We start from the raw sequence: 24,212 nt of genomic DNA, 5'->3' as shown, positions 1-24,212 counted from the left end.
ACTAAGAAAGAAATAAGAGAAACAACACCCTTCAAAATAGGCACAAATAATATAAAATATCTTGGATTAACTCTAACCAAGCAAGTGAAAGACTTGTATGATAAGAACTTCAAGTCTTTGATGAAAGAAATTGAAGGAGATATCAGAAGATGGAAATATCTCCCATTCTCATGGATTGGTAGGATTAACATAGTAAAAATGGCTATCCTACCAAAAGTAATCTACAGATTCAATTAAGTCCCCAGCAACATTCCAACACAATTCTTACAGACTTCATGTGGAAAAACAAAAAAATCCAGGATAGCTAAAACAATACTCTACAATAAAAGAATATCTAGAGGTATCCTCATCCATGATTTCAAGCTATACTACAAAGTTATAGTAATGAAAACCATGTGGTGTTGGCATAAAAACAGACATGTTGATCAATACAATTGAATTTAAGACTCACTCACAAATCCAAACATCTATGAACACCTGATTTTTTTTATAAAGAAGCCAGAGATACAAACTGGAAAAAAGAAAGCATCTTCAACAAATGGTGCTGGTTTTACTGGAATTTAGCATGTAGAAGAATGCAAATAGATAATTATTTGGATCCTTATAGTCCAAGCAGATCAAAGGATTCAACATAAAACCAGACCCACTGAACCTAATGAAAGAGAAAGTGGGGAATAGCCTTGATTGCATAAGCACAGGAAACAACTTCCTGAACAGAACTCTGATAGCATAAGTACTAAGAATAATAACCAATAAATGGGACCTCATGAAACTGAAAAGCTTCTCTAAGACAAAAGACACTGTCAATAGGACAAAACAGCAGCCCACAGAATGGGAAAAGACTTTCACCAACTCCATATCCAATAGCAGGCTAATAACCAAAATACATAAATAATTCAAGAAACATGACATCAACAAAAATGTATCCAATTAAAAATGAGGTGCATATCTAAACAGAGAACTCTCAATTGAGGAATCTCAAATGGCTGAGAAACACTTAGAAATATTTAACATCCTTAGCCATCAGGAAAATGCAAATCAAAATGACTTAGATATTTCATCTTATAACTGTTAGAGTGGCTAATATCAAATATACAAGTGACAATTCATACTAGAGAGGATGTGGAGAATGGAGAATACTCTTCCACAGCACTCCAAGGAGTGGAAACACAGCAACTTTGGAAACCAATATGGAGGTTCTGAAGAGAATTGGAAATTATTCTAACTGAAGACCCAGCTATACCATTCTTGGGCATATATCTAAAGGACACTCCATCCTACTACAAGGGCATGTGCTCAACTATGTTCATAGTGGCTACATTACTAATAACCAGAAATTAGAAACAACCAAGATGCCCCACAACCAAATAATGGATAAAGAAGATGTGGTACATTTACACAATGGGGTATTATTCAGCTGTTAATAACAATGAAATGTTCTGTCTGTCTCCTTCCTCTCTCTCTAGTTAGAATGTCCTGCCTAACCATACTCTGCCTCACCATAGGCCAAACAGCTTTATTTATCAACCAATCAGAACAGAGGAGACACTGCCAGCTGCCGTCATGAGAAGCAAGATGTAAAGACACCAGTAAGCCATGAGCAATGTGGCAAAGTATAAATTTATAGAAATGGGTTAATTTAAGATATAAAAGCTAGCTAGTGAGAAGCCTGAGCCATTAGGCCATACAGTTCATAATTAATATAAGCCTCTGTGTGTTTATTTGGGTCTAAGCAGCTGCAGAACCAGGAAAACTTCCAACTACATTTGGCGCACCAATGTGGGAACTCTTGAATTTCTATAAGGCCTAAAAGAGTTTTAAAAGGGCTTCTAAACACACAATAATGCAGTCAAAAAATAGCTTTCTACTTCATGTCTCACATGGGTCAAGATATAGATATGCTAAGGTACAGAGACGCCATGGCTTGCGGACTTGAGCTACAGTATGGTGGGTTCATGGCATATGGAATTGAGTGCAGCATGGTGGATTCCTGATACTAAACAAAGTGGTGTCTGCAAGCTGTGCAGCATGGTGCATGGTGGTGGATATAGCTTTTGCTAGTACAATAAAAAGGGGGGGTGGGCTACATGCTGCTGGATGGAGACATGGGCCCACTGCTTCCCAGAGTCGGTGGTGAGCATGGTTCCCCCAGAGCTGGCAGTAAACTTAGTTCCACCATGTTGGGAAGCTGAGGTGGGCAGAGCCAGCAGCCAAAGCTGCCATTTCAGTCCTAGTCATTCTGCAGTTTAAAGCAATAGATTCACAACAAGACAGATTCAGATGGAATAAGACTTTAAATAAGGTTTACAGTGTGTGTAAAAATGTACATAAGCTTGGGAGAGAAAAGAAAATGAATATAGACAGTTATATAAAGAAATAGTTTCAAAAAATAAAGTATTTAAAGAGACGGTAAAGGTAATATAAAAAATAAGCCACATGAAGATGGATATCACACAGAGAATCTGGATTGTGTTGTCTTTAGGATTTTTAACTGCAGAAAGACATTTGATTATAAAAGCTACTAAGTTAAGCCAATATATGTATTTTAAAGGTATCTTGACTTCAAAATTTGGATCTAAGGATAGGTTGCTTTGGAAAGGGTGTTCTGCTTTTGTTTCCACAACAAGCAAGAGGCTATGGATTTTTTCCAGATCAATGTGGATTAGATTTAATCAAGCCAGACCGCCTGAACCTTAACAGACAGTACCTATCAACAAAGGTTATAGCTGGTCTTCCCAGGGCTTGACCATTACCTTGAATTTTCTCAGGATTCCCATAAAACTACCTGTGCCCTTTATCAGCAGGAAGTAGCCTAGAAAACTATGCTCACATTCCAAAAAATGGATTAGGGGTGTTTGTCTTTGTTTAGATTGCTGGTTGCAAATTGTTATTGGTCATAGTAAATCTCTTTCTAAAAGAAGAAAGGGGGATATGCTATAAAAATATAGGATGTAGATATGATAGGATAAAAGGGTAGGTTATTGAATCTTTGTTTAAAGAACAACTTGCTTAAAATATTTTACATTGCTGTAGATTTTAGTTTGTTGATACAAATTTAAAGTTAATTTTGTTATACTTTATGTATATTTCTACTCTTGTTTAAAGTATTATGTTTGTGCAACTCATTTAAAATTGTAATGTATAATTACAAAATACAGATTAATAACTAGTCATCAGTGATAATCTGATAAACTTATAGTTGTGTTAGTTAAGTTTTCTAGATATGCATAGATATATTTCAATTTGGTAGGTAATCTTCAAATACTTCAAAGACCTACAAAATATGGCATTTAAAATGTTTTAAGAACTTTGACTTTCTGGACATTGAGACATGTCTGTTCCTGGCAGCACCAATATACTTCAGAGAAGATAATGGGCACTGAAGAAACTCATTATGGAGTTTACTTTCTTTGTGCCAAAAGTTAGCCACTGGGCAAAAAAGTGCCCTTGTGCAACTGATTGACTGTATATTGGACCCATAGGAAGGTGACCACTGAACTTTGCAAGGTGAGATGGTCCTTCAGGTTCTTGCTTCACAGAAGAAGCCATATATTCTGCAGGACACAGAAAGAAGCAACTAAAGGACTCTAAGCCTATGGGCTGAAGATGGATGCCCCAACATTGCAGAGGAACTTTGGATGAATATCCAGGCAGCCAGCTGTCTCTGTCATTTCTGGAGTTTTGAAAGTTGCTTACAATGCATTTCCTGTTTACTTAGGTAATATTATATCCTTCTGAGGTCTTCGATGTAGTTGAAGACTAGATTATAAATTTTCCTTGGTTAAGATAAAAGATAAATTAGATATGAAACTTTAGACTCACAAATACAGGATAGATAGAATATTTTCTTTAATTTTGCTAAATACAAATAGACTAGGTATTGTAACTGTAGTTCTTTCTTGATAACTATTCTATTCTATGTAATTTTACTAGGTTAAGGTTAAAACCTTCCTTTTTGATTAGACAGAAAAGGGTAAGAGCTGTGGAATGTCATTCTGCATGCTGTGAATGTGTGTTACTCTGATTGGTTGATAATAAAATGCTGACTGGCCAGTAGCCAGGCAGGATGTATAGGTGGGTTAAGCAGACAAGGAGAGTTCTGGGAAGAAGAAGGCTGAGTCAGGAGTCACCAGCCAGACACAGAGGAAGGAAGATGACAAGGCAGAACTGACAAATGGTACCAAGCCATGTGGTTAAATATTAATAAGAATTATTGGTTAATTTAAGTGTAAGAGGTAGTCAATAATAAGCATGAGCTAATGGCCATACAGTTCATAATTAATCTTAAGCCTCTGTATGTTTATTTGGGTCTGAGCAGCTGCAGGACTGGGTAAGAGAGATTCATCCCAACCACAGGGCCTAAGCAGGATTGTAGAAACTTCCAACTACACATGCCCAGACAGGCAAAGTAACAAGGAGAGCTCAAGGTGGGATGTATGGATCTCCATGGGAAGGGGAATTAGAAAAGATTTTGTGAGCAGACTTGTGGTGGGTAGGGATGGAAACAGGAGGGTCCAGGAGGGAGGGGGCGTTGGATAGAATGAGAGATTACTTGGAGAGACAACTGGAATTGGGGGGCATTTGGGGGATAATGTAGAAACTTGGTGCTATGAAAATTCCCTGGAATCTATGAGTGTGACCCTTGTGAAATCTCCTAGTTATGGGGGATATCAAGAAGGAGCCCACACCTGAGACTGTGTGGTTGGCCAGGAACCAGAGGCTGGGCACCTCAGAGACCCAGGATAGAACCAAGTACAATTGGAAAAAAAAGTCAATGACATGATTCCTAATAGTATTGTGCTATGCTCGTAGATCAATGCCTAGCCCAATTGTCATCAGAAAGGCATTGTCCAGCAACTGACAGGAGTGACCCACAGGCAAACACTAGGAGAAGCCTCGGGAAGCTACAGAAGAGGGAGAGGAAGGATTCTAGGAACCAGAGGGGTTGAGGACTCCACAAGAACATGACTCACAGAGTCAACTAAGGGCTCACAGGGGCTCACAGAGACTGAAGTGACATCACAGACCCTGTATTGATCTTAGCCGGGTCCTCTGTATAGACAATATGGTTGTATACCTTGGTGGTCTTGTGGGGACCCTGACGAGTGGGAGTGGGGGCTATCTCTGTTGCTTTTACCTACACATGTGAACATTTTCCTCCTACTGGGTTGCCTCGTCCAATATTGATATGAGGGCTTCTGCCTAGCCTCATTAGCTTGTTGTGCCATATTTGGTTGATATACCTAGCAGGACTGCTATTTTTTTTCTTTTGAAGAGAAAATGAGGATGAGTGGATCTATGGGAAAGGGGATGTGGCAGGAAGCTGGGAGGAGGGTGGGAGAACTTCAGTCTGGATGTAATGTATGTAAAGAATAAAAATAAATGAAATATTTATAATTAACTATTGTTTCTTTAGCAGTTCAGGGGTTCTACAGTTATCTGTAGGTAACTATAATGACTCATCAAAGTCTCTTAGACTCCCTGTGGAAATATTGTCTCCATTTGTACTCTGCTTGATCCACCATCCCACTGACAGTTCTGTAAGTAAAAAAGGCTCCTTAGCACTTCCAAGTTCTCGAACACTGACCTTTGTCCCCTCTGCTTATGAAGTCCACACCCAGCTTTATGTGACCTCATCACTACCATTCTATTAGTGTTCTCCTCTGTGTGATGGAGAGGGCTTTTCTTTACTGGAATCAATTCACTTGTTATCAGAAAGTATTAAGTGTTGCGCATGACTTCACATGTGACTAGAATTTCTCTTATTTTCCTTCCCCCTCTCACTCTTACACACCAAATGTAGAAGTCAATGGTCACCATGATGTAAACCTCAGACAACAGTGCTCAGTGTGTTCATTCCTGAGAAAGTCTCACAGTAGTGTTTTTATTTTCTTACACACCAAATGTAGAAGCCAATGGTTACCATAATGTAAACCTCAAACTACAGTGTGCTTAGTGTATTCATTCCTCAGAAAGTCACACAGTAGTGTTTTTATTTTTTCCAGGTTTTTTTTTTTTCACCACATCAGTAATAAAGTCAGTCTAGAAAATGATCTCTTTGTCCATTGTTCACTGGTACTCCCTGAGCATGTTCCACGTTAGCATGTAATAACTTCAAATAGCTTCTACACTGGAAGATAATAATAACAAATCAAAATCCTAAATACTGACTTAGAGTTCTTCAAGTGTATCTCATTTTCTAAGCAAGAGAAGCCCAAACAAGAAATGCTTGCAAATTTGTCCTATGAAGACCAAATCTGTAATTGATATTTAATTCAAGCCCATCACCTGATCTAAACTGCTCAGCCCATTTTGTCCACATGGTAACTATTACGCAGTAAAGACACTCTTCTGCTTTTCTGATAAATTCTATTGCAGCTGTCTTACCTCCACCCCACCGAAGGCATCTTGCTAGGTCATTGCCAGTCCCAAGAGGCAGAATAGCAACTGGAGGGTGCTTCACTACATTGGCTTTTTCTGTGGAATTGGAGATGGAAATAAAATTTTTAACCCAAGTTCAACAACAGCAACAAGCAAACAAACTTACACTGAATAAATAATTCCACAAAGTACATGTAAACAGCAACAAACTTAATTTTATAAATGTGATTACAAATGACAATGTATTTATGCAGTTGTGGTAACTGGTGTATTAGATAAATATACATCATATATCATTTTTCAGAAAGTAGCAGAGAGCATGTATGTGTGTGTGTGTGTGTGTGTGTGTGTGTGTGTGTGTGTGTGTGTGTGTGTGATTGCTTCTGTTTTATCTTTATTAAAATCCTCATGAATTTAGGTACATGAAGCACAGGAATACATGTCGCTAGAGAACATAGGTAAGGTCCTATATGAGTTTCTTTTGCAACATTAACTCCAAGGACACTCTTTATTTTAGAAGAGTAGAATTCCTAAAATAAATGTATTCTTAGTGATGTTGATCAAGTATTCCTATCCATAGTACTGCAATATTTCAAAGCAAATGAAAAGAACATTACTGTTGGATTACCTGAGTATATCAGGTTTGTTTGCTTGTTATTTTTTTAGCTTTACCTTTATATCTCATAGTATTTTAGGTTCCAAGCAGTATAGACAGATCTGTTACCACAATTCCATACGTTTTTATTTGAATATAATCAAAAACTTTGAGAGAAGTTCACCAATATGTATTTTCTTTCCTTTTTCCTTCTAAGTTCATAAAGTCAGTGTGTGGCTATGTATATGAATCAATTGATGAGATGACTCAGGGTTTAACACAGGGCAATACTGCTGAATTTGGGGGATACAATGAACCAAAAATTCCCACTGTTTTCATTTTAAAATCCTTATCAGTGTATAACCAGTTATGTATTTGCTGAGAAATTTTTATAATTCTTGAATTTTAGTTTTTTGCATAGGAATAATTTATAAATACTTTCTGTCTTTTATTAGAATTTCAATACCAGAATTTTCACTATTTTCATGAAATATTAGTTAAATTGTTAGATTAAATTTAAGTTGTTAGATTTATAAGAAAAGTGTTGATGACAACATGTACTTTCTTTGAGTGACTGCAGATAGGCACCTGGAGGATGGGAGGGTGGCCTCCAGGCTGGGACTAATGACTGCCACTCCCATCATGACATTTTCAATTTGAAATGTTTTTCAGTGAATAACAAGACAGAATGTTCTGATTTTCACTTCTTTAACAGCAAAAAAATTATTTATATAGAGAGAACATACTTTGTTTGAATTAATACTTCTTTGGAAAGAACTTCTATCTAATAAAAATTACTCAACTCAGAAACTGAAACATTTTAAAGAAAATACTTGTTTAAAATGTATCAGCTTCTTAATATCAAGTCATTATATGTCTTAAACTATTAATGCATTCCAACAAGGGACACATTTGAAAAGAAAGAAAAGTGTGAGAATTTTCAGAATTCATCCATCTAGATACTTGACACTTGATAGACAGAAAGATTGACATGACAGAAACCCAGCAGAAGGTATGATTACTAGTCTTACCCAAGCTACATTAAACACAGGTTTTCATACCTATGCAATCCAAAATCCAGCCCACTGTCCCATCTCCACCGCAAGCTAACACTCTGAAGTCAGGGACATCCCGGAAAAAGTGTAACCTGAAAAATAAGTATTTTGCAACACATTTACATTTCAGGAGAACTTCCTCATGGTCTTTTATTCTTAGTTTTTCCTCTCACAAATTAGATTGTTGACTTATGAAAACTTTAAGTATTTCATTGCTATCTTACATATCATTCAAATACACTTTTGTGAATATATATTCCAGAGTTTGCCCTTTAAAATTGTTTATATTTATATATTCGAGGATCTATAGAGAATGTAATTTATTTTTATAAACAGCCAAATTAAAAATTATATAATATTAAATTATGACATTCATTTGGACATCTTCCCAGATGTATTCAAAACACACAATCCAGACTAGCTTATATGACATAATTTCTTTAATAAACTTTGTCAATCAGCCATTGTCCTTTTTAAATACCTTTGAAAAAGTATTTAGATATGATTGCCATGTGAGTCAACATAATGCATTCCACACTTTTTTCATTACTGGGAGAAATTGTTCAATCTGCAGTTAGGATTTTAGCCTTCAGAATTTCCTTGTGACTTTTGATCTGCCAATACAGAAACCAAACTTCATTCACCTTGTCTCTGTCCTGGTCAACAGATTTACTACCCGGGAGTGCTCAAGCTTAATTGCTGGGTCAGCAGTGCTAAATACCCACTGCTCCTGTGGCCGCTGCATGCAGGGCACTCATTAATACAACCTACCTTGAGCAAAGTCACAGAGGCAGGTAATGTGTCCGATTATAAAATCCTACATGCTCTTTTGTGGCAAATACAACCTGGAAGCACAGCAGAAGCTGGTGCGCCCTCCTCTTCTTTGTTCCGCGTATCAACATTGAGAACAATACAGTACGAAACCACCAAAGTCATTCTTCTCTACATTGAATACTCATATACAGATAACCATCTAGAAAGCTTCATTATGCATCTTATTATATCTTATTTACTTTAGAATTTTATTTATATGAAAGTGGGAGGGAGGGGGGGGAAGAAAGAGGGAGGAAGAGAGAGAAAAGGGGGGCAGCGGCTACGTGTGTGAATGGTAACAGAGGCTAGAAACGGCTTGAGGTGCAGTTAGACACAGTGCGGCGAACAGCGTGATGGGGATGCTTTAAACAACAACGAGACATCTGTCTGTATTCCCACCACCTGCAGATGTATAGGATTCTTCATGGATTCCCTTATTTAGGGAAGTCTTTATGATTCCATATGGAATTGTGCTGTATGCCGGTTGTCACGTGAGTGAACGGACTCCCAACATTAAATAATTTGCTTTTATGACCTTTTAAACTGTGTCTGGGATTTCATTATTCTAAGTTGGAGAAGTGGCTTGGTGGGTAAATTACTTCCTTGGCATGTGTGAGGTGCTGAGTTCAGACCCCAGTAACATAAATTTTCAAGATTTGTTTACTATTACAAAAATTACTATTCTAGTTACTCTCCGAGTCGCATTTGTATGAAAATTTGCATGTGTGTGAAGGCTGTTTTAGACTACAATGTTCTGCTACAATTACTTTAATGCTCTTAGTGATTCCCGGAGTGGAATGAGAGTGTCCAGTTCCTTGAAACCCTTGAATATTACAACATGGCTTCCAAGACTTTAAACATCAGTTTGACTGTGTGTGTGTGTGATCTAACGTCTCTGTTTGGAACATAGTTGAGCTTTCCCATAGGTATATAACTTTTCCATGAACACTACTATCCAAACCTTAATAATATCTTCAATTTAGTGTTAATGTTATTTAACCAACATTTACATATTATGAGTGATATTTTACATTTAAATTAAATTTTATTAAAGGTACTTTTCAAAGCTATACAAACAGTTCACCATTATATTAGAAAATGCATGAAATTTAACTGAACCTATCGTCAGTTAGGTTAATAAAATCTGTAGATATTTAAGATGGACATTTCACTCATTCCTTTGGGTATTATGATGGCATTGTATATGTTGCAGACAGTTTCTTCCATTCTTTCGCCATTGGTTATACCTGGACTATGCACAATGTGATCAATGCCTATGTACCAATCTCCTGCTTGAGCAGAACACCCGTGACCACTTGCATATCTTTCTGTCCTTTTCCCCTGTAACAGTTCTTCCTCACTCACACAGGTTAGCCCACCTTAATATTGGGTTGCCATGTGTATATTTTATTCAGCACTTTGCATCTTCCTCCCTAGCAATGGAACTAACTTTTATCAACACTGTTGCTCTAGAATTTTCTATGTATAACTCTTTCTTTTTTATTTTACTAATGTGTGAAATTCCAATTATATGAATCTGCTTTTCAAATCCATTTCAAGAGGCACTTGGGCTGGTAGACTCACGTTGTTATAACGATGATTTTTGTATGTGCTTCCTACTATTACAAGCAGTGTTTACTTGGAGAGTATAATGATATGCAACACTACAAGACAGTGCAATTGATTTCTGAAAGACATCAAACAAATGTTTTAACAAATATATTCCACTTAGCCCATTCTCTCCAATATTTTGGTTCTTTACTTTTCAATTTCTTAAAATGAAAATTTTTATTACTTTCTATTTCTTTGATTCTTGTTAAAATTTCTTAATTTGTCTTGATTTTAATCATTTAGTTTGTATTTTGTAGAAATCTTTTATGAATGGAACATTCTTTTTACTCAAATATCCATTGATATGGATTTCAATGAAAACTAATTCAGTTATAATGTATTCAGATTTATAAATCTCCTGATAAATAACTAAGGCTTGTTTAAGTGAACTTTCCCTATTCGCAATAAGAAAGGGATTCACACATACTTTCTCTTTCACTTTATCTTCTATCTACCTTTGTTTTAGTCCAGCAAGTTTTTCTATGTTTTTATTTACTGTTACATTTACTAAATAATTGTTTCTACTCAGACAATTGCAATTTAACCTAATTTTAAAGCGTGAGAGCTCATTCTACCCTGCCCGTTCGTGGACTCATCCACCTGTGTGTCAGCACCACTCCAAACGCCTTTGCTTTCTAGGAAGTGTATATGTCAAAAGACATGAAGGTTCTTGGCTTAAATTCTTTGCATTCAGGAGGCAGAGCCAGGCAGACCTCTGTGAGTTCAAGGCAAGCATGGTCTACAGAATGAGATCCAGAAGAGGCACCAAAGCTACAAAGAGAAACCCTGTCTCAAAAAAACCAAAAAGAAAATTAATAAATAAAAATAAATATATGCTTTTAAAGTAAACTGATATTCTACAAAATTAAGAAGAAACAAAAATCAATGTTGAACATATACAGCTAATTAATCATAAGTATAGTAAAATTCCTCTTATTTGAATATAAGGTATTGGATATACTTATTAGTATTTTTGAATAAAATTTAAATTTTCTGAATAGAAATATCAAATATTACATATGTTTTATATCTGTCCAGATAGTTTTATTTGCACTTTAAAGAGATCTAAAATTATGTCTGCTGATATTAATGTTACTTGTCACAGGGAAACAACTTACCTATTATATATTGTTTACAAAAACAGTCATATTACTGTTTGTATCTATCTTTTGTTTACTTATATTTTTTGCACATAGTTGTACTACATGCTAATTAAAATAGCATTAGTGATTTCAATTTTATAATAGGTCTGCTTCTCTGTTTCATATTCCTCGCTAGAATTCTAATATTTAGCCAAACGTGAGTATTCATACAGACTAATCATTTTTTTGTTCTTTGTGTTAAATGGAATAATTCTAGTATATATCCAATTCAAATGATATTTGTTATACAAAGTTCCTTTTTCCCTTCCCTTTTTGATCGGTAAACTCTAGGAGGTCAAATAAATGAGTTTCTACTCCTGTACTAGTATTTTTCCTATGAGTAAGTACTCTGTGGAGACACTGATATGATTTTTCTAGTTTAAATTGTTAGTGTGAAGATGTACACTCACGTATGCCTGCTCTATGGAAACATCTTGCAGCCTTTCCTTCATTACACAGGCACCTGTGGACTTACATGACTGTAGGATGGAAGATTTGGTTTGCCAACTTCTGTAATGACACTCAGGGTCATAATAGACCTACTCTTTCTTCTTATCAATTAAAATCTTTACCAAATTTATATTGCTAAATAAAATAGAAGTCTTAGAATACATTATGATTTCTTTCACTTTTGAAATGTGTATCGTTTTATAAGTTTTTTAAATCTGGTAACATTTGAATAGAAACAATTGCTGGTGACTCCTTTAAATAGAGGGTTCTAAATGCTTAAACCCCTTTAATAATTGTTGAAAGATTATTAAATATAAGTAATATTATTGAAAATATGTGCTTTGTAATTCTTCCTAACTCAGCTTTTTCCAGTTACAATTCTGTAGCATATCATAGCCCTCATCTATATTTCTGAACACATTGGCACTGGAGCCTGAAGACGCTTTCAAAGCATGTCAGCAGAAGTTGTCACGTGGCTAACTGCAGTAATGTCTACCCATCCGAACTCACCACCATTCTTCTATTCAAGGTTGCTGCATCACCCGTAATTCAGTCTTGTTCTCTTTTAAAATTCTCATCATTGTTTCTTCACTCAATCTACGCAATTTTCCTTAGGGATTCATTCATTCCTTATCCCACCCATTCACTGAATAGGAGGCTAGAAAAATCCTGTACATCCTTAGTGTGAACCTCCTTCTGCTTATCATTAAAATGGAATTATCAGCTCCTGTTTTCCTGTGCTCTTTACATGTAAGCACATAAATAAAAAGATTGTGTTATACTATCAATAGTTTTTCTCTCTCTCTCTCTCTCTCTCTCTCTCTCTCTCTCTCTCTCTCTCTCTCTCTCTCTCTCTTTCCCCCGTGTGTGTGTGTGTGTGTGTGTGTGTGTGTGTGTGTGTGTGTGTGTGTATTTGTAGGTCAGGAAATACTCGTCTATTTTCCCAACTCTCTTGCCTACCAGGTTGAGGCAAAGGAGCCATAAAGACAATTTTCTAAAACTCAAAGTTCAGGCTCAATTGGGCAGAGGGAATAGTTCTGCTTACAGCTGGAAACAGTATCAAGTGGACAGTGGGGAAGGATGCTCACAGCAATCAGAACAGAAGATGCAGCTACAATATTGCATCAGTTCAAGAGATTTGTGAAGAGCCAAAATGAAGTTCCACTTTACATCTTTTTACCCAGGACAGCAGTCAAGAACATCTGCTTCTTATTTTTCTTCCCAGTAATAAGGGATGAGGGAATGAGAAGATTCCAGAAGGATGCCTCTGTGGAAAGTTTAGTAGCCTATGCCACACTTCCTGTCTATCAGTTGTAATTATTTTATCGGGAAGATCAATGGGTATAATCAGTTTACAAGGAAATTATCTTGGTTTGTACCTGAGTCTGTCTAGGTTATTTAGTGCATATATTTAAATATAAAACTTCAAATAGATTACTATGAATATTAATTATTATTAAATTTTCAATGTAGTCTACAACATCACTGGTTTCCCTAGAGAATTTATCTGCAATTGTCACATTTGAAAACAATCGTATGCTAATAATTGAGCTCAGTAGCTGCACTGTAAATGTTCAACAACCATCTCTAGAGAGAGTTGTAAAGTCCCAGTTATTCAAGTGGACCGCATTGTAGAGTTCTGCTGTGCAACAATCTCTCTTTAGTTAACAATGTGATACTGTACGTTTAAAACACTCTTGGGAAGACAGATCTTGTAAGTCTTCTGGACTCAACAAAAAGCATCTGGGGCAATGCCATGCTTACTCTCAAAAGTTCACATTCCTTTTAAGTTTTGAGATGGAATAGATGTAAATGTCAGAAAGCTCTTACTTCTAACAACAGTATTTTAAAAACACAAATGAGAAATATTTTAAGAAAGAAAAAGACTTCCAGTCCACACACTATAATTTTAGAAGTATATGATAATCAGATTTCTTAAGAAAATTCAGGTATTCATTTTGATTCTAAGGTTAAAATTTGTTATTCAGAGAGCATAGACATTGGTGTTTACACAAGATATTCCTCTAATAGTCAGAACTAGACTGAACATACAGAATAAGTGTATGTTATTAAGCAGTGTATGTATTAGATATTATTTATACTAAGAGGGACTTAAATGTTTTGACAGCACAAAGCTTACTTTATTACTTATGTTTGTGTTCTTTGCATTGAATAACTATGAGACTGAAGGCTCACAAATGGCACTATCATGTCACCAGCTGTCATTTTTCCTCCTTCTCTTTAGCACATAGAGTAACTTCAAGAGTATGCTTCAAAAGTTGTCAATTCTGACTTTAGCACTTCACATCAGATACAGCATACTCCTCTCTTATTATTGTGCTCAATTCATATTCACAGTTGCATGTATTCCCTTTCATATTTTTCTTAAAATCACAATATCCCATGGCTTTGTAGCTGCCTCCTAATTCAGGGTGGATTTCTAGTTTGTGATACTATTTTTGTTTTGCCACTATATTTATAATGCACAAAAGAGAGTTTTATTTTTATGGTAGGACTGAAACTCACTATGTAAACTAGGCTATGCTTGAATTGAATACCTGAATTGATGAGCTTCCTGTTTAAGCCCTCAGGTACTACAAGCACAGGTATCAGCTGGCACATTAAGCTAGAAAGCTGATTCTTCAGAGCTTCTCTCTTGTTTTCTTAGACCCAGGTGGTGTCTATGAACACCATATACTCATTGATAATGTTACTGAAACTTCAGTGACTTCTCAAAATGGATTCAAGATGCATTTAAGTCTTCCAAAGTTTCATTCTACAACTTTTGCAACAAATTGATGTTAGGATTTTTCATTTAACAATTTTCCCCTAAAACTTGTAAAGATCTGCGTCAAACACAGGGCTTGCCAACCTAAGATAACCCTCCCCAGTAGGTCCAGCCAAGAGGAAAGCTAATTATAAGAATGATTTTCTTGTCAAAGCATCCTCACTTTAATTTGATAACTTGGATGCCAGAAAATGCAACCACTTTCAATAGACTTGTTTAGGTTGCTAAGCTATTGTGTGGAAGACAAATTTTAGCCACATGGGGGTACATTCCATCAGGACAAATAGAATAGTTGTACAGAATAATTAGAAGTCTTATTTATGATCTGAAAGTACAAGTCAATGCCATTACCATCATAACCAGAACTCATTTCACAGATTTGAGAAATAGTTTAGTAAAACATAAAAAAAAATGAAACATCAAGTTCTTTATCCATTGATATTTCAGAAACACTGCTTATGCAAATGCCAGTTTTAGGAGTAGACAGAAGAGATAGAGAGAATAAAAGATAAAGTGAGAAAATACATGTGAGCATTAATTCCTGTAAACCACTGATGCTATCTCATTAAGTATTAATCTTTGTAGTATTATAAAATGTACAAGAAGTCAGTAAACAATAAGTTCTGTAAAACTGTCTTCTTGACAAGTGTGCATGAGGTTTGGAAAATATTATTAAAGGTGTATAAAATTTCTTTCAAGTCATTTTCAATGATTAACAAATAATAATGTTTAGTTAAAGAATTTTATCTTATATAGAGCTATTCATAAGTTCATTAATATATTAAAATACCTTCACAAACATCTTTTTGTAACACAAGTTCTTATAATAGCTGGGAAATGTTCCTGTGTGTGTGTGTGTGTGTGTGTGTGTGTGTGTGTGTGTGTGTATACTGTATGCATGCTTATTTGTTCATGTGTGTGCAAGTGTAGAAGTTTATATGTGCAAGTGGAGGCCAGATGCTGGTTTTCCATCTCTCTACCCTTTATGTCTTTTTAAAAGTTTTTATTATTAGTTTACATATGTGACTGTTTTGTTTGTGTATTTGTGTGTGTGCTATATGCATACCTAGTGCCCATGAAGGCCAGAACTAGAGTTACAGACAGTTGTGCACCCCTGTGGGGTTGTTGGGAATAAACCTATGTTATCTGAAAGAGAAGCCAATATTCAATGCCTGAGCCTTCATTCCTGGCCTGTAGATTTTATTTCTTGGTATAGGGTCTCAACTCTAAAACGGTAATTTACTGATTGGCTAGACTGGGTTGTCAGTGAGCTCCAGTTATCCACGTGTCTCCCTTCCTTGACCCTGGTCCCCCACTACAGGGAATCTGAACTCAGGCTCTATTGGTTCTGCCACAAGCACTTTACCTACTAATCCACCTCCCCAGCCAGAAATAGTGACTTTTGAAAGATACCTTAAATAGTTATAAATACACATTTATATTAAGAACCAAGTAACTAATTTTAAATAAAAATTCTAGATCATTTTTATTTTTGACTATGCTCCACTAGGATTTGTGATGAGTTAGGATTTGTTTTATTGGTTCTGAGATTCAGCGCAACAGAAATAGAGAAGAGCAAGGTGCAGCTTAACTGACACAGGAAGATGAGGATATCTGTGATACTTTAATTATACAATCTATGCTCATTTGGAAGGACAGATCCCCCTTTCACTCGCCCTCTCTGAATGTTCTTCTTGCATAGGAGGCCAATCTGCTGTGTTCATCTGAGGAACACTCACATGCATTCTCTTTTACAGAAAGAGGAACCCTAACTGTGTTTTAGGAGTTGAGGTTCTGACTATGTAGCACAGACTGACCGGGAACTGGTGTTATAGGTCTGGCTATTGTCAAAAACCAAATCTTCCTCTGTAAGCTTCCAAACTCTGGGGCCACAGGATTGTACCAACACACCTGAACTCCAAGTCTAGAATAGCAAGAGAATGTTGGATCATTACACCAAAACTGGTTGTGATCTTTCTCTTTTAATATTGAAGAACATAATACAATGCTTGTTTGTAGCCATTTTTCTCATCTATAACTGTGTGTTGTCTTGCACTCAAAAGTCAATTAATAGAACTCAGTATTTACTTTTGCACTTTATGCTACAAATATGCACTGAATTTTATGGCAAATCTACATGAGCATCCTTCTTTGAATGTTTATATGTTGTGTGTGTGTGGTAACATGTATGCATCTATTTGGAAATCTAACTTAAAATGTAAGCTATATGACTGGAAAACTTACTGAAAATTTTTAAATTGGTATGGCTGAAGTGAAAACTAAAGGGAACAGATCTGGGGAGAGGGAGGTTGGAAACAGATAGGAGGAGTGGAGGGAGGGGAAACTGTGGTCTGAGACAAGAATCTATTTTCAATTTAAAAAAGGCAATTAGGAAATTGAATTCAGAAATTCAAGAAGAGTTGTCACAAGACAGAGGTAAGTACCTCCACCCAACAGCTGGGCTTTTAAATTTAGGGGTGGAGTAGAATAATGTTTCTTATGAACCTCAAAGGGTTTCCCCCCACAAGTTGACAACATAGCTAAATACCAAAGCAAAGAGGTGCTCTGATAGGAAAACCGGATTGTCAGTCACTCCAGAATTAGCAATGACCTTAAATGGTTGACAAGGAGATGTTTGAATGTCTTGGCACCTTCACATGGGTTTACTCAGTCACCAGCGTTCTACATCTGCTTCCAGACTATAACACTGCTACATGTCTCTGGTGGCAGAGGCTCTGGGATATTGCAGGACTCCTAGAGAGCCAAGCTACCCAGGGGAGCATGTTTCAGGCAGGAACACACCTTGCTTTAATTGGTTTTAAGGCAAATGCAGATTTAGACAAGCAATTTTGCTTTGGTATTTAGCCCAAGAGCATGCTATTTTGTGATTGTAATATAAATAAATGAATACCAAAGTGAGCGAGAGTTCTGAAAGAAATACAAAACAATTCTTCCAGATTTTTCAATAAATGAACTTTGATCTTAATGTTTCCAAATAAAAACCGCAGTTACAATTTATGCTTCAAAGTTCACAATTTCTAATTCTATACTATAACAGCAGTGTAGTTAATCTATTCAGGTCAGTTTAGTAAATCTACACAAATTTATAGTCTCATACTAATGTTTTTATGATGCATAGTCTAGTTTTTATTTTGTATATGATGATTGTTGAATTAGAATGTGATATAAGAAAACATTTTGAAAGGTAATACATTTAGACTTTCTTAGGAAAAATTAAACTTACTTTGCCAGAATCAATTAATAAAAACTGCCTATTATTTGTCTGAAAAGAAAGTTAATCAAACTTATTTTGTGGTTTCCACACCATCTTTACTGCTGTACATGTGCAAGGAAGTTATAATTGTACTATAGAAGCTCCTCTCCTTAAAAGTACTGAGTATTTAAACAATATTGGTTTATAAACATGTATGAAATCCATATATTGTCCTCAGGAAAGTGACTCCTAAAACATGTAATATCTACACCCATTCAATTATCTAACATAGGTTTATGGATTACGACTCTATGTCAGAAAGTGAGCTAAGTTTCACAAAATGCAATTCTTGTCTTCAAATATTTTATGGATTTACTGAAGGTAGACAAAGGTTCCAAATAACTGAGATATTTTTGAGATTAGTTAATGTAGATTATGTAGAAATGAAACATTTCTCAGTAGATGTGAATATATAAGAATTGAATGTTGAAGTTTGAGTAAAAGTTAATTAGTTGGCAAGTTGAGGAACTATGAGGGAAATGATTAATAGGTTATTAGAAAGGGTATGTGGTTTAGAAAAAATAAATATTAAAAAATAGGAAGAATATTGTGTTTATGTCCAAATCTCCTGATACCATTGAAGGTCATACATATGCCAAGGGTCTGGGCTGCCACCTAGGGCCATGTTGGTTTTCAAGGGCCATGCTGCTGGTGGTGCCATGCTAATCTGATTGGCCTGTGCTGAGACCTGGAGCCATGGTCCTGCTGCCAAAGACCATGTCTGGGTCTCTGGTCCTACCACAGCTGTAGTCTGTGCTGGTGTCTGTGGTCCATGTTGCTACCAAAGGTGACACAGATGCCCAGGATCTAGACCACAAGCTGTGGCCACAATGGAGTCTGAGAGCCATGCTATCAACAGGACCATGCTGGAGTGGTAACCACGAGATCACCAAGACTCAGGGCAACAGCAGGCTATCTGATCTCGTCCACTGATGATGATGTGCCCAAGGCCTTGAACCAGAACAATGACTCATTGCACTGAACATTTTGGGTGAGGCTGATCGGACAAATGGGTAAATGTGTGACACACCACAGCTCCCAATGCCACTACGGCAAATGAAGAGGTGTTGGAGAGTTGGGAAAGATGGAGGGGGGAAGAGGACTTCTGTTTTCTTCTTGTTGTTCTTCTTCTTCCTCTTTCTCCTCCTCTTCTTCCCTTTCCTTTCTTCCCTCCAAAGACTTCCACATATACCTCATCATTCTCTTTCAAATTCACAGTCATTTTTCTTTTACTAATTGTAACTACATGAAATATGGATATATATATATATATATATATATATATATATATATATATATATGTATATATATGCATATTTATTCCTAAATATAACCTGTATGGTCTGTATAATGTTACTTGAATGCATGTTTTCAGGTCTGACCATTTGGTATTGGATAACCAATTGGCGTGCACTTCCCTGGGGAAGACTTATTTCTTAGTTCTTAGTATCACTGAGTTTACTGTACCAAGAGTCGAGGCCTTGTATTCTTTCTCCCACCCACTTTGGCATGTCTGTTGTCTTAGTTCAGCTCACATTTAGGTCAACATTTTGCTGAGATGCTATGGGTATGGATTCTGAGATGACCAGGAGACATAGTCTCGGAGCAGACTCTCTGAAACCCTGGCTCTGAAATTGGTCTCCCCCTCTTTGGTACTGTTAGATGGGCCTTTCTTTAATTTAAACTTTTCTTTGTCAGAAAATTAACAGTTAAGTTGTGCAGTAGACGTTGGTACTTTTTACAGAAGTTTGGGTGAGAATTTTTCCTCATAGGCTCCTGTGTTTGGAGATTTGGTCCCAAATTGATGGTGCTATTTAGGAAAGTTGTAGAACTTTTTGAAGATGGAGCCTTGCCCAAGAAAGTATATCACTTGGGGGTGGGATTTGAGAGTTTATAACCTCACTCCAATTCCAATTCCTTTTCCCTGATTTGTAATTGAAGGTCTGATCTCTCAGCCTCATTTTCCTTGGCTCCCTCCATGACAATAATAGACTCTCCCTCTGAAAATGTAAGCCCAAATGACTTTTTTGGCTTTGCCCTGGATCATGGTATTTTATCATAGGAACAGAAAAGCAACTAACACAGATTTTTTTAATGTGTGTTTGTGTGTTCCTGTGTTTTGTGTGTGTAACACATGCATGTGGATGATATTAATGTTTAAATATTTACTCATGTGAGTATCCTTGTTATAATATTTCTTTATTGTTAGAGTATTTTTGAAGTCTGGATAAATAGTTATTTATAAATAATTATGTATACTAATTTAGAATGCTAAATACTATTCCAATTGTTTAACTGTCTGAACTTTTAATAAAAGTTCAGAATTTTCAACATCTTTGTGGTCCTGATTCAATTAATGAACAACATAGTAGATGAAGACCAGAAGACCTCAGGTGAGGGAGCATATGTGTAGGACAAACAAGTTGGTAATATTCGTTACATCAGTCTGTTATGCTTTCTTACTTTCATTGGTTTTTAAGTTGGATTTTAAAATTGAAAATGAAATGCCGTCATTCCAGTGCCCAAGACAACCCCAGAAATGTGCCTATATAGTTAATTGGAGAAGAGTGTCAGCCCTGCCTGCATTATGTTTTATGGTCATTCCTGTGAAGAAGTGGATGAATACTTCGTATTTACATTAGGGAATAACAGATTTTTGCATTTTTTAGACAGTTGTGATAGGGTTTGGTTGAATTTTCTTAAGTACTTTGTTAGTTTTGTGAGGCATTTTGTGATATGATAGCATTATCTCTCACATGATGCTGTAACAAGAGACATATGTAAGAGGTCATAAGCTCTGACTGAAGAGAGATTTTATTTAAATAAAAATATGGTAGAAAGTTTGTTATATAAAATGATATTTTAAATTAAGAAAATGACAAAATATGTGGAATCTGTTACAAAAAATTTCAAGTTGTTAGTAGGAATACATCTCTCAAGATTTCACTTTTAGAAACATGTCTGATAGTTGAGCGTGAATCTATAGACTGACTGTTAAGTTATATTTTAAAATTAATACTTGTCTTATATTTAGTCTTTGTATAAAAACAAAATAATCTCAAAAGTGTACTTCTCAAAATAAGCATATTCTTATTTATGATGAGCAATGTGTAAAAGAATTTCCCTTTTTTAAGAATATTGTATTTTGTTTTAATTCATGAAATACATTTATAATTAATCTTTTAATGGTGATCTGTGAATAAATTGTCTGTGCTTTTTTTAGTTTATAGTCAAATGACAACACACTAGCTACTGTTAGGGTCCTGGAGAAGTCCTGCAAAAGATCAGCACACATGGATGCAGTCAACAAGAGTGTTTATTACCAGCATGCTGAGGCCATCCATCCTACACAAAGGCAAAATGTCATGGTCCTGAGAGAAGCTCACAGGCTCCTTTTAAGCACAGCTAAGAGGAGTTACTAGGGCAGTTAGGTCATCACAGATATGGCTGGCTTACGGGAGTGTCAATCAATTAGTACATTCTAATTGGTCAGGGTTAGTCAGGGGCTGGTTAAGGGCACAGTTTTTGCATTTTTGGGGAGGCCTGGACAAGTACCAGGCTCTGTCCTAATTTTGTTATTACCTGTACCAGGCCTTCTTATCCTTGCTTTCGGGGTGATGGAGATTGATTGTCCTTTGTTTGTGGCACTTAGAAACTGCTTACTCAGTTCCAAGAAGCAAGGACTGAGGCCTAGTTTTTAGTTGAGTTATTAGGGCAGGCTGTCATGATATTTGCCTGGCCCTGTCAGCTACTTTATAGGTACCCAAAAAGCTTGAGATAGATTTGGTGTAAGTAACAGTAGCAAGTGGAGAATATATTAAAAGAGACATGGTTGTTTATTTTAATAGTGTGGGAGAAAAATAACATCATTCTATGAAGACCAGAGACCAATATTCATGATATAACACTTTTAACCAACTAGCATATTTCTTAGTAATATATTCAGCTAATTATATTCATTATCAGGAAAGAGTCCACTTGTATAAAACACTCAAACTTCAGATGCCACGAAAACGATAATCAGAACCATAGAGAAAGCCCTTGGAGGAGATGCTACACACACACACACACACACACACACACACACACACACACACACAGGCACATACACATGCACCAATGCATGCATATACACATGCACAAGTGCGCATGTATATGTATGTATATATATGCTGTGGATATCGCTCTGTATAAATAAACACTGATTGCTGGTAGCCAGACAGGAGGTATAGGCGGGACTAACAGAGAGGAGAATTGATGGAACAGGAAGAGAGAAGGGAGAAACTGCCAGCCGCTGCCATGACAAGCAGCATGTGAAGATGCCAGTAAGCCACGAGCCATGTGGCAAGGTAGAAATGGGTTAATTTAAGATATAAGGACAGTTAGCAAGAAGCCTGCCACGGTCATACAGTTTGTAAGCAATATAAGTCTCTGTGTTTACTTGGTTGGGTCTGAGTGGCTGTGGGACTGGCGGGTGACAGAGATGTGTCCTGACTATGGGCCAGGCAGGAAAACTCTAGCTACATATATATGCATATGTAAATCTATTGTAGCACTGGGGAGAAAATAGACCAGAAAGGTGATTCAGGTGAAATGAAAAAAATCACAAAGGCTATTAGATTAACCCAGAGATTATACAGATTGGAACACTTCAAAAGCAATGTGTGGGAAGAGGAAACTTAAAAACGGACTGACCTATAACCAAGGAGAACATAGCTATAACCAGGAGTGGAAGGAGACACCGTGTGTGGGGTAGTGAGATAAAGAGGGCAGGGGGAGAGACAAGACAGCCGGCAGAACTTGCCTTGGCATAGTGCAGAGGAGAGCTTCACATGGAAGTGCAGGCCTACATTTGAGATGTGATTATCAGTGGTCTAACACACAGAACATTCTGATGAAATGGAATTAATGAACAGCTTTTGGAGAATCTATTTGGTTTAAATCTAGAAAAACGTATATTTGGTCCCTGCCTCATCTATTTTCTAAAGAACCTCTATGGAAAGAATAATACAGCTTTGAAAAAGGATTAAATATCAAAATTAAAAGTATATAAAAGCATGGGAGACAAGGAGTGCAGTGAGAGTTGATAAAAGTATATTATACACGGTTATGAAATTGTCATAATGAAGCCCAGCATTCTGCATAACTAATACATTATTACATTTTTAGCAATGTATAAGTAATAAAGGAAGAATACTTTAATGACCCAGTCTTACAGATAAGAGTTTCCTACAAATTATAAAATATTGAGAATTCATTTAACATAGAATTAGTTACTAAAAAAATCAATGTGTACATGGAAAAAAGAGAAAAAACTATAAACTGAAACTACAAAGAACAAATTTGAATAATTCTTAATGAGTACATTAATATTTATGGTACTGTAAATTTAAGTAAACATTAAACTGATAAAAGGAAATTGAGAAAAGGAAAGAATCCATGTTTCATGTGAGAAGCACAGAAAAGGTTGGTGTGTGTGAGGGAAGGTCCATGTTAGAAACAGCTTTAGTTGGACCCTTATTTGGCTTCAGTGTCTCGTAAGTCTGCTAAGAGTATGATACGTTTCTCAAACAAATATGAACTGCACTGTCTGTGCATGACCGCAGTCATTTGACCAAAGGCTGGGCCCAGGAGGTATTTATTCCCTTTTGTAGTACTTGAGTCTTTGGCAGAAAGACACCAAGCTCAACATGGTCTGCTCACTCATTGCAATACGGCAACCTACTGAAGTAATAAAAAATACTGATTTTGTAACAGTTGAAAATAAGTAGTACTTTATTTGGAAGGTGACAGCTGTTCTGTCATATCTGGGACATCCAGACAGCAAACTGTTTAGTAACTTGGTACATCTCCACACGACCTGCATGCAATCATCTGGGAAGCTTTGAACATTCAAATGACAGTGCACACTGCTTGGATGTTAGTAATGTTGCTTCAGTACCATCATCTTGTCTTCCAACCCTTCATTTTTTGGTTTGGGATATGATGATTTTCTGACAGTGTCTTGCCAGGAAGCCCTTACCAGCCTAAAACTCAGTATATACACCAGGTTGACTTTAAACTTGCAGTAATCCCCCTGCCTCTACCTCTTGAGTATTGATTG

At 36.3% G+C, this 24,212-nt stretch overlaps 1 protein-coding gene across 7 annotated transcripts in view; it reads right to left on the bottom strand.

Annotated features, from left to right (window-relative positions):
• Dgkb (diacylglycerol kinase beta) overlaps positions 1–24,212 on the bottom strand; it is a 713,645-nt gene that overhangs the window by 399,314 nt on the left and 290,119 nt on the right. For all 7 annotated transcript variants that reach the window (XM_052738362.1, XM_052738366.1, XM_052738363.1 and 4 more), the window contains 2 exons: positions 8,038–8,123; positions 6,388–6,477 (listed from right to left, as the gene is read on the bottom strand). In XM_052738362.1, coding sequence (XP_052594322.1) covers positions 6,388–6,477; positions 8,038–8,123 — 176 coding nt within the window. The remainder of the gene's footprint in view (positions 1–6,387; positions 6,478–8,037; positions 8,124–24,212) is intronic.

Source organism: Peromyscus californicus, unplaced genomic scaffold, assembly GCF_007827085.1.
Source record: "Peromyscus californicus insignis strain IS unplaced genomic scaffold, ASM782708v3 Scaffold_15__1_contigs__length_86483966, whole genome shotgun sequence".
NCBI lineage: Eukaryota > Metazoa > Chordata > Mammalia > Rodentia > Cricetidae > Peromyscus > Peromyscus californicus.
The sequence above is the reverse complement of the archived record's forward strand: the minus strand, read 5'-3'. Positions and strand labels throughout refer to the sequence as shown.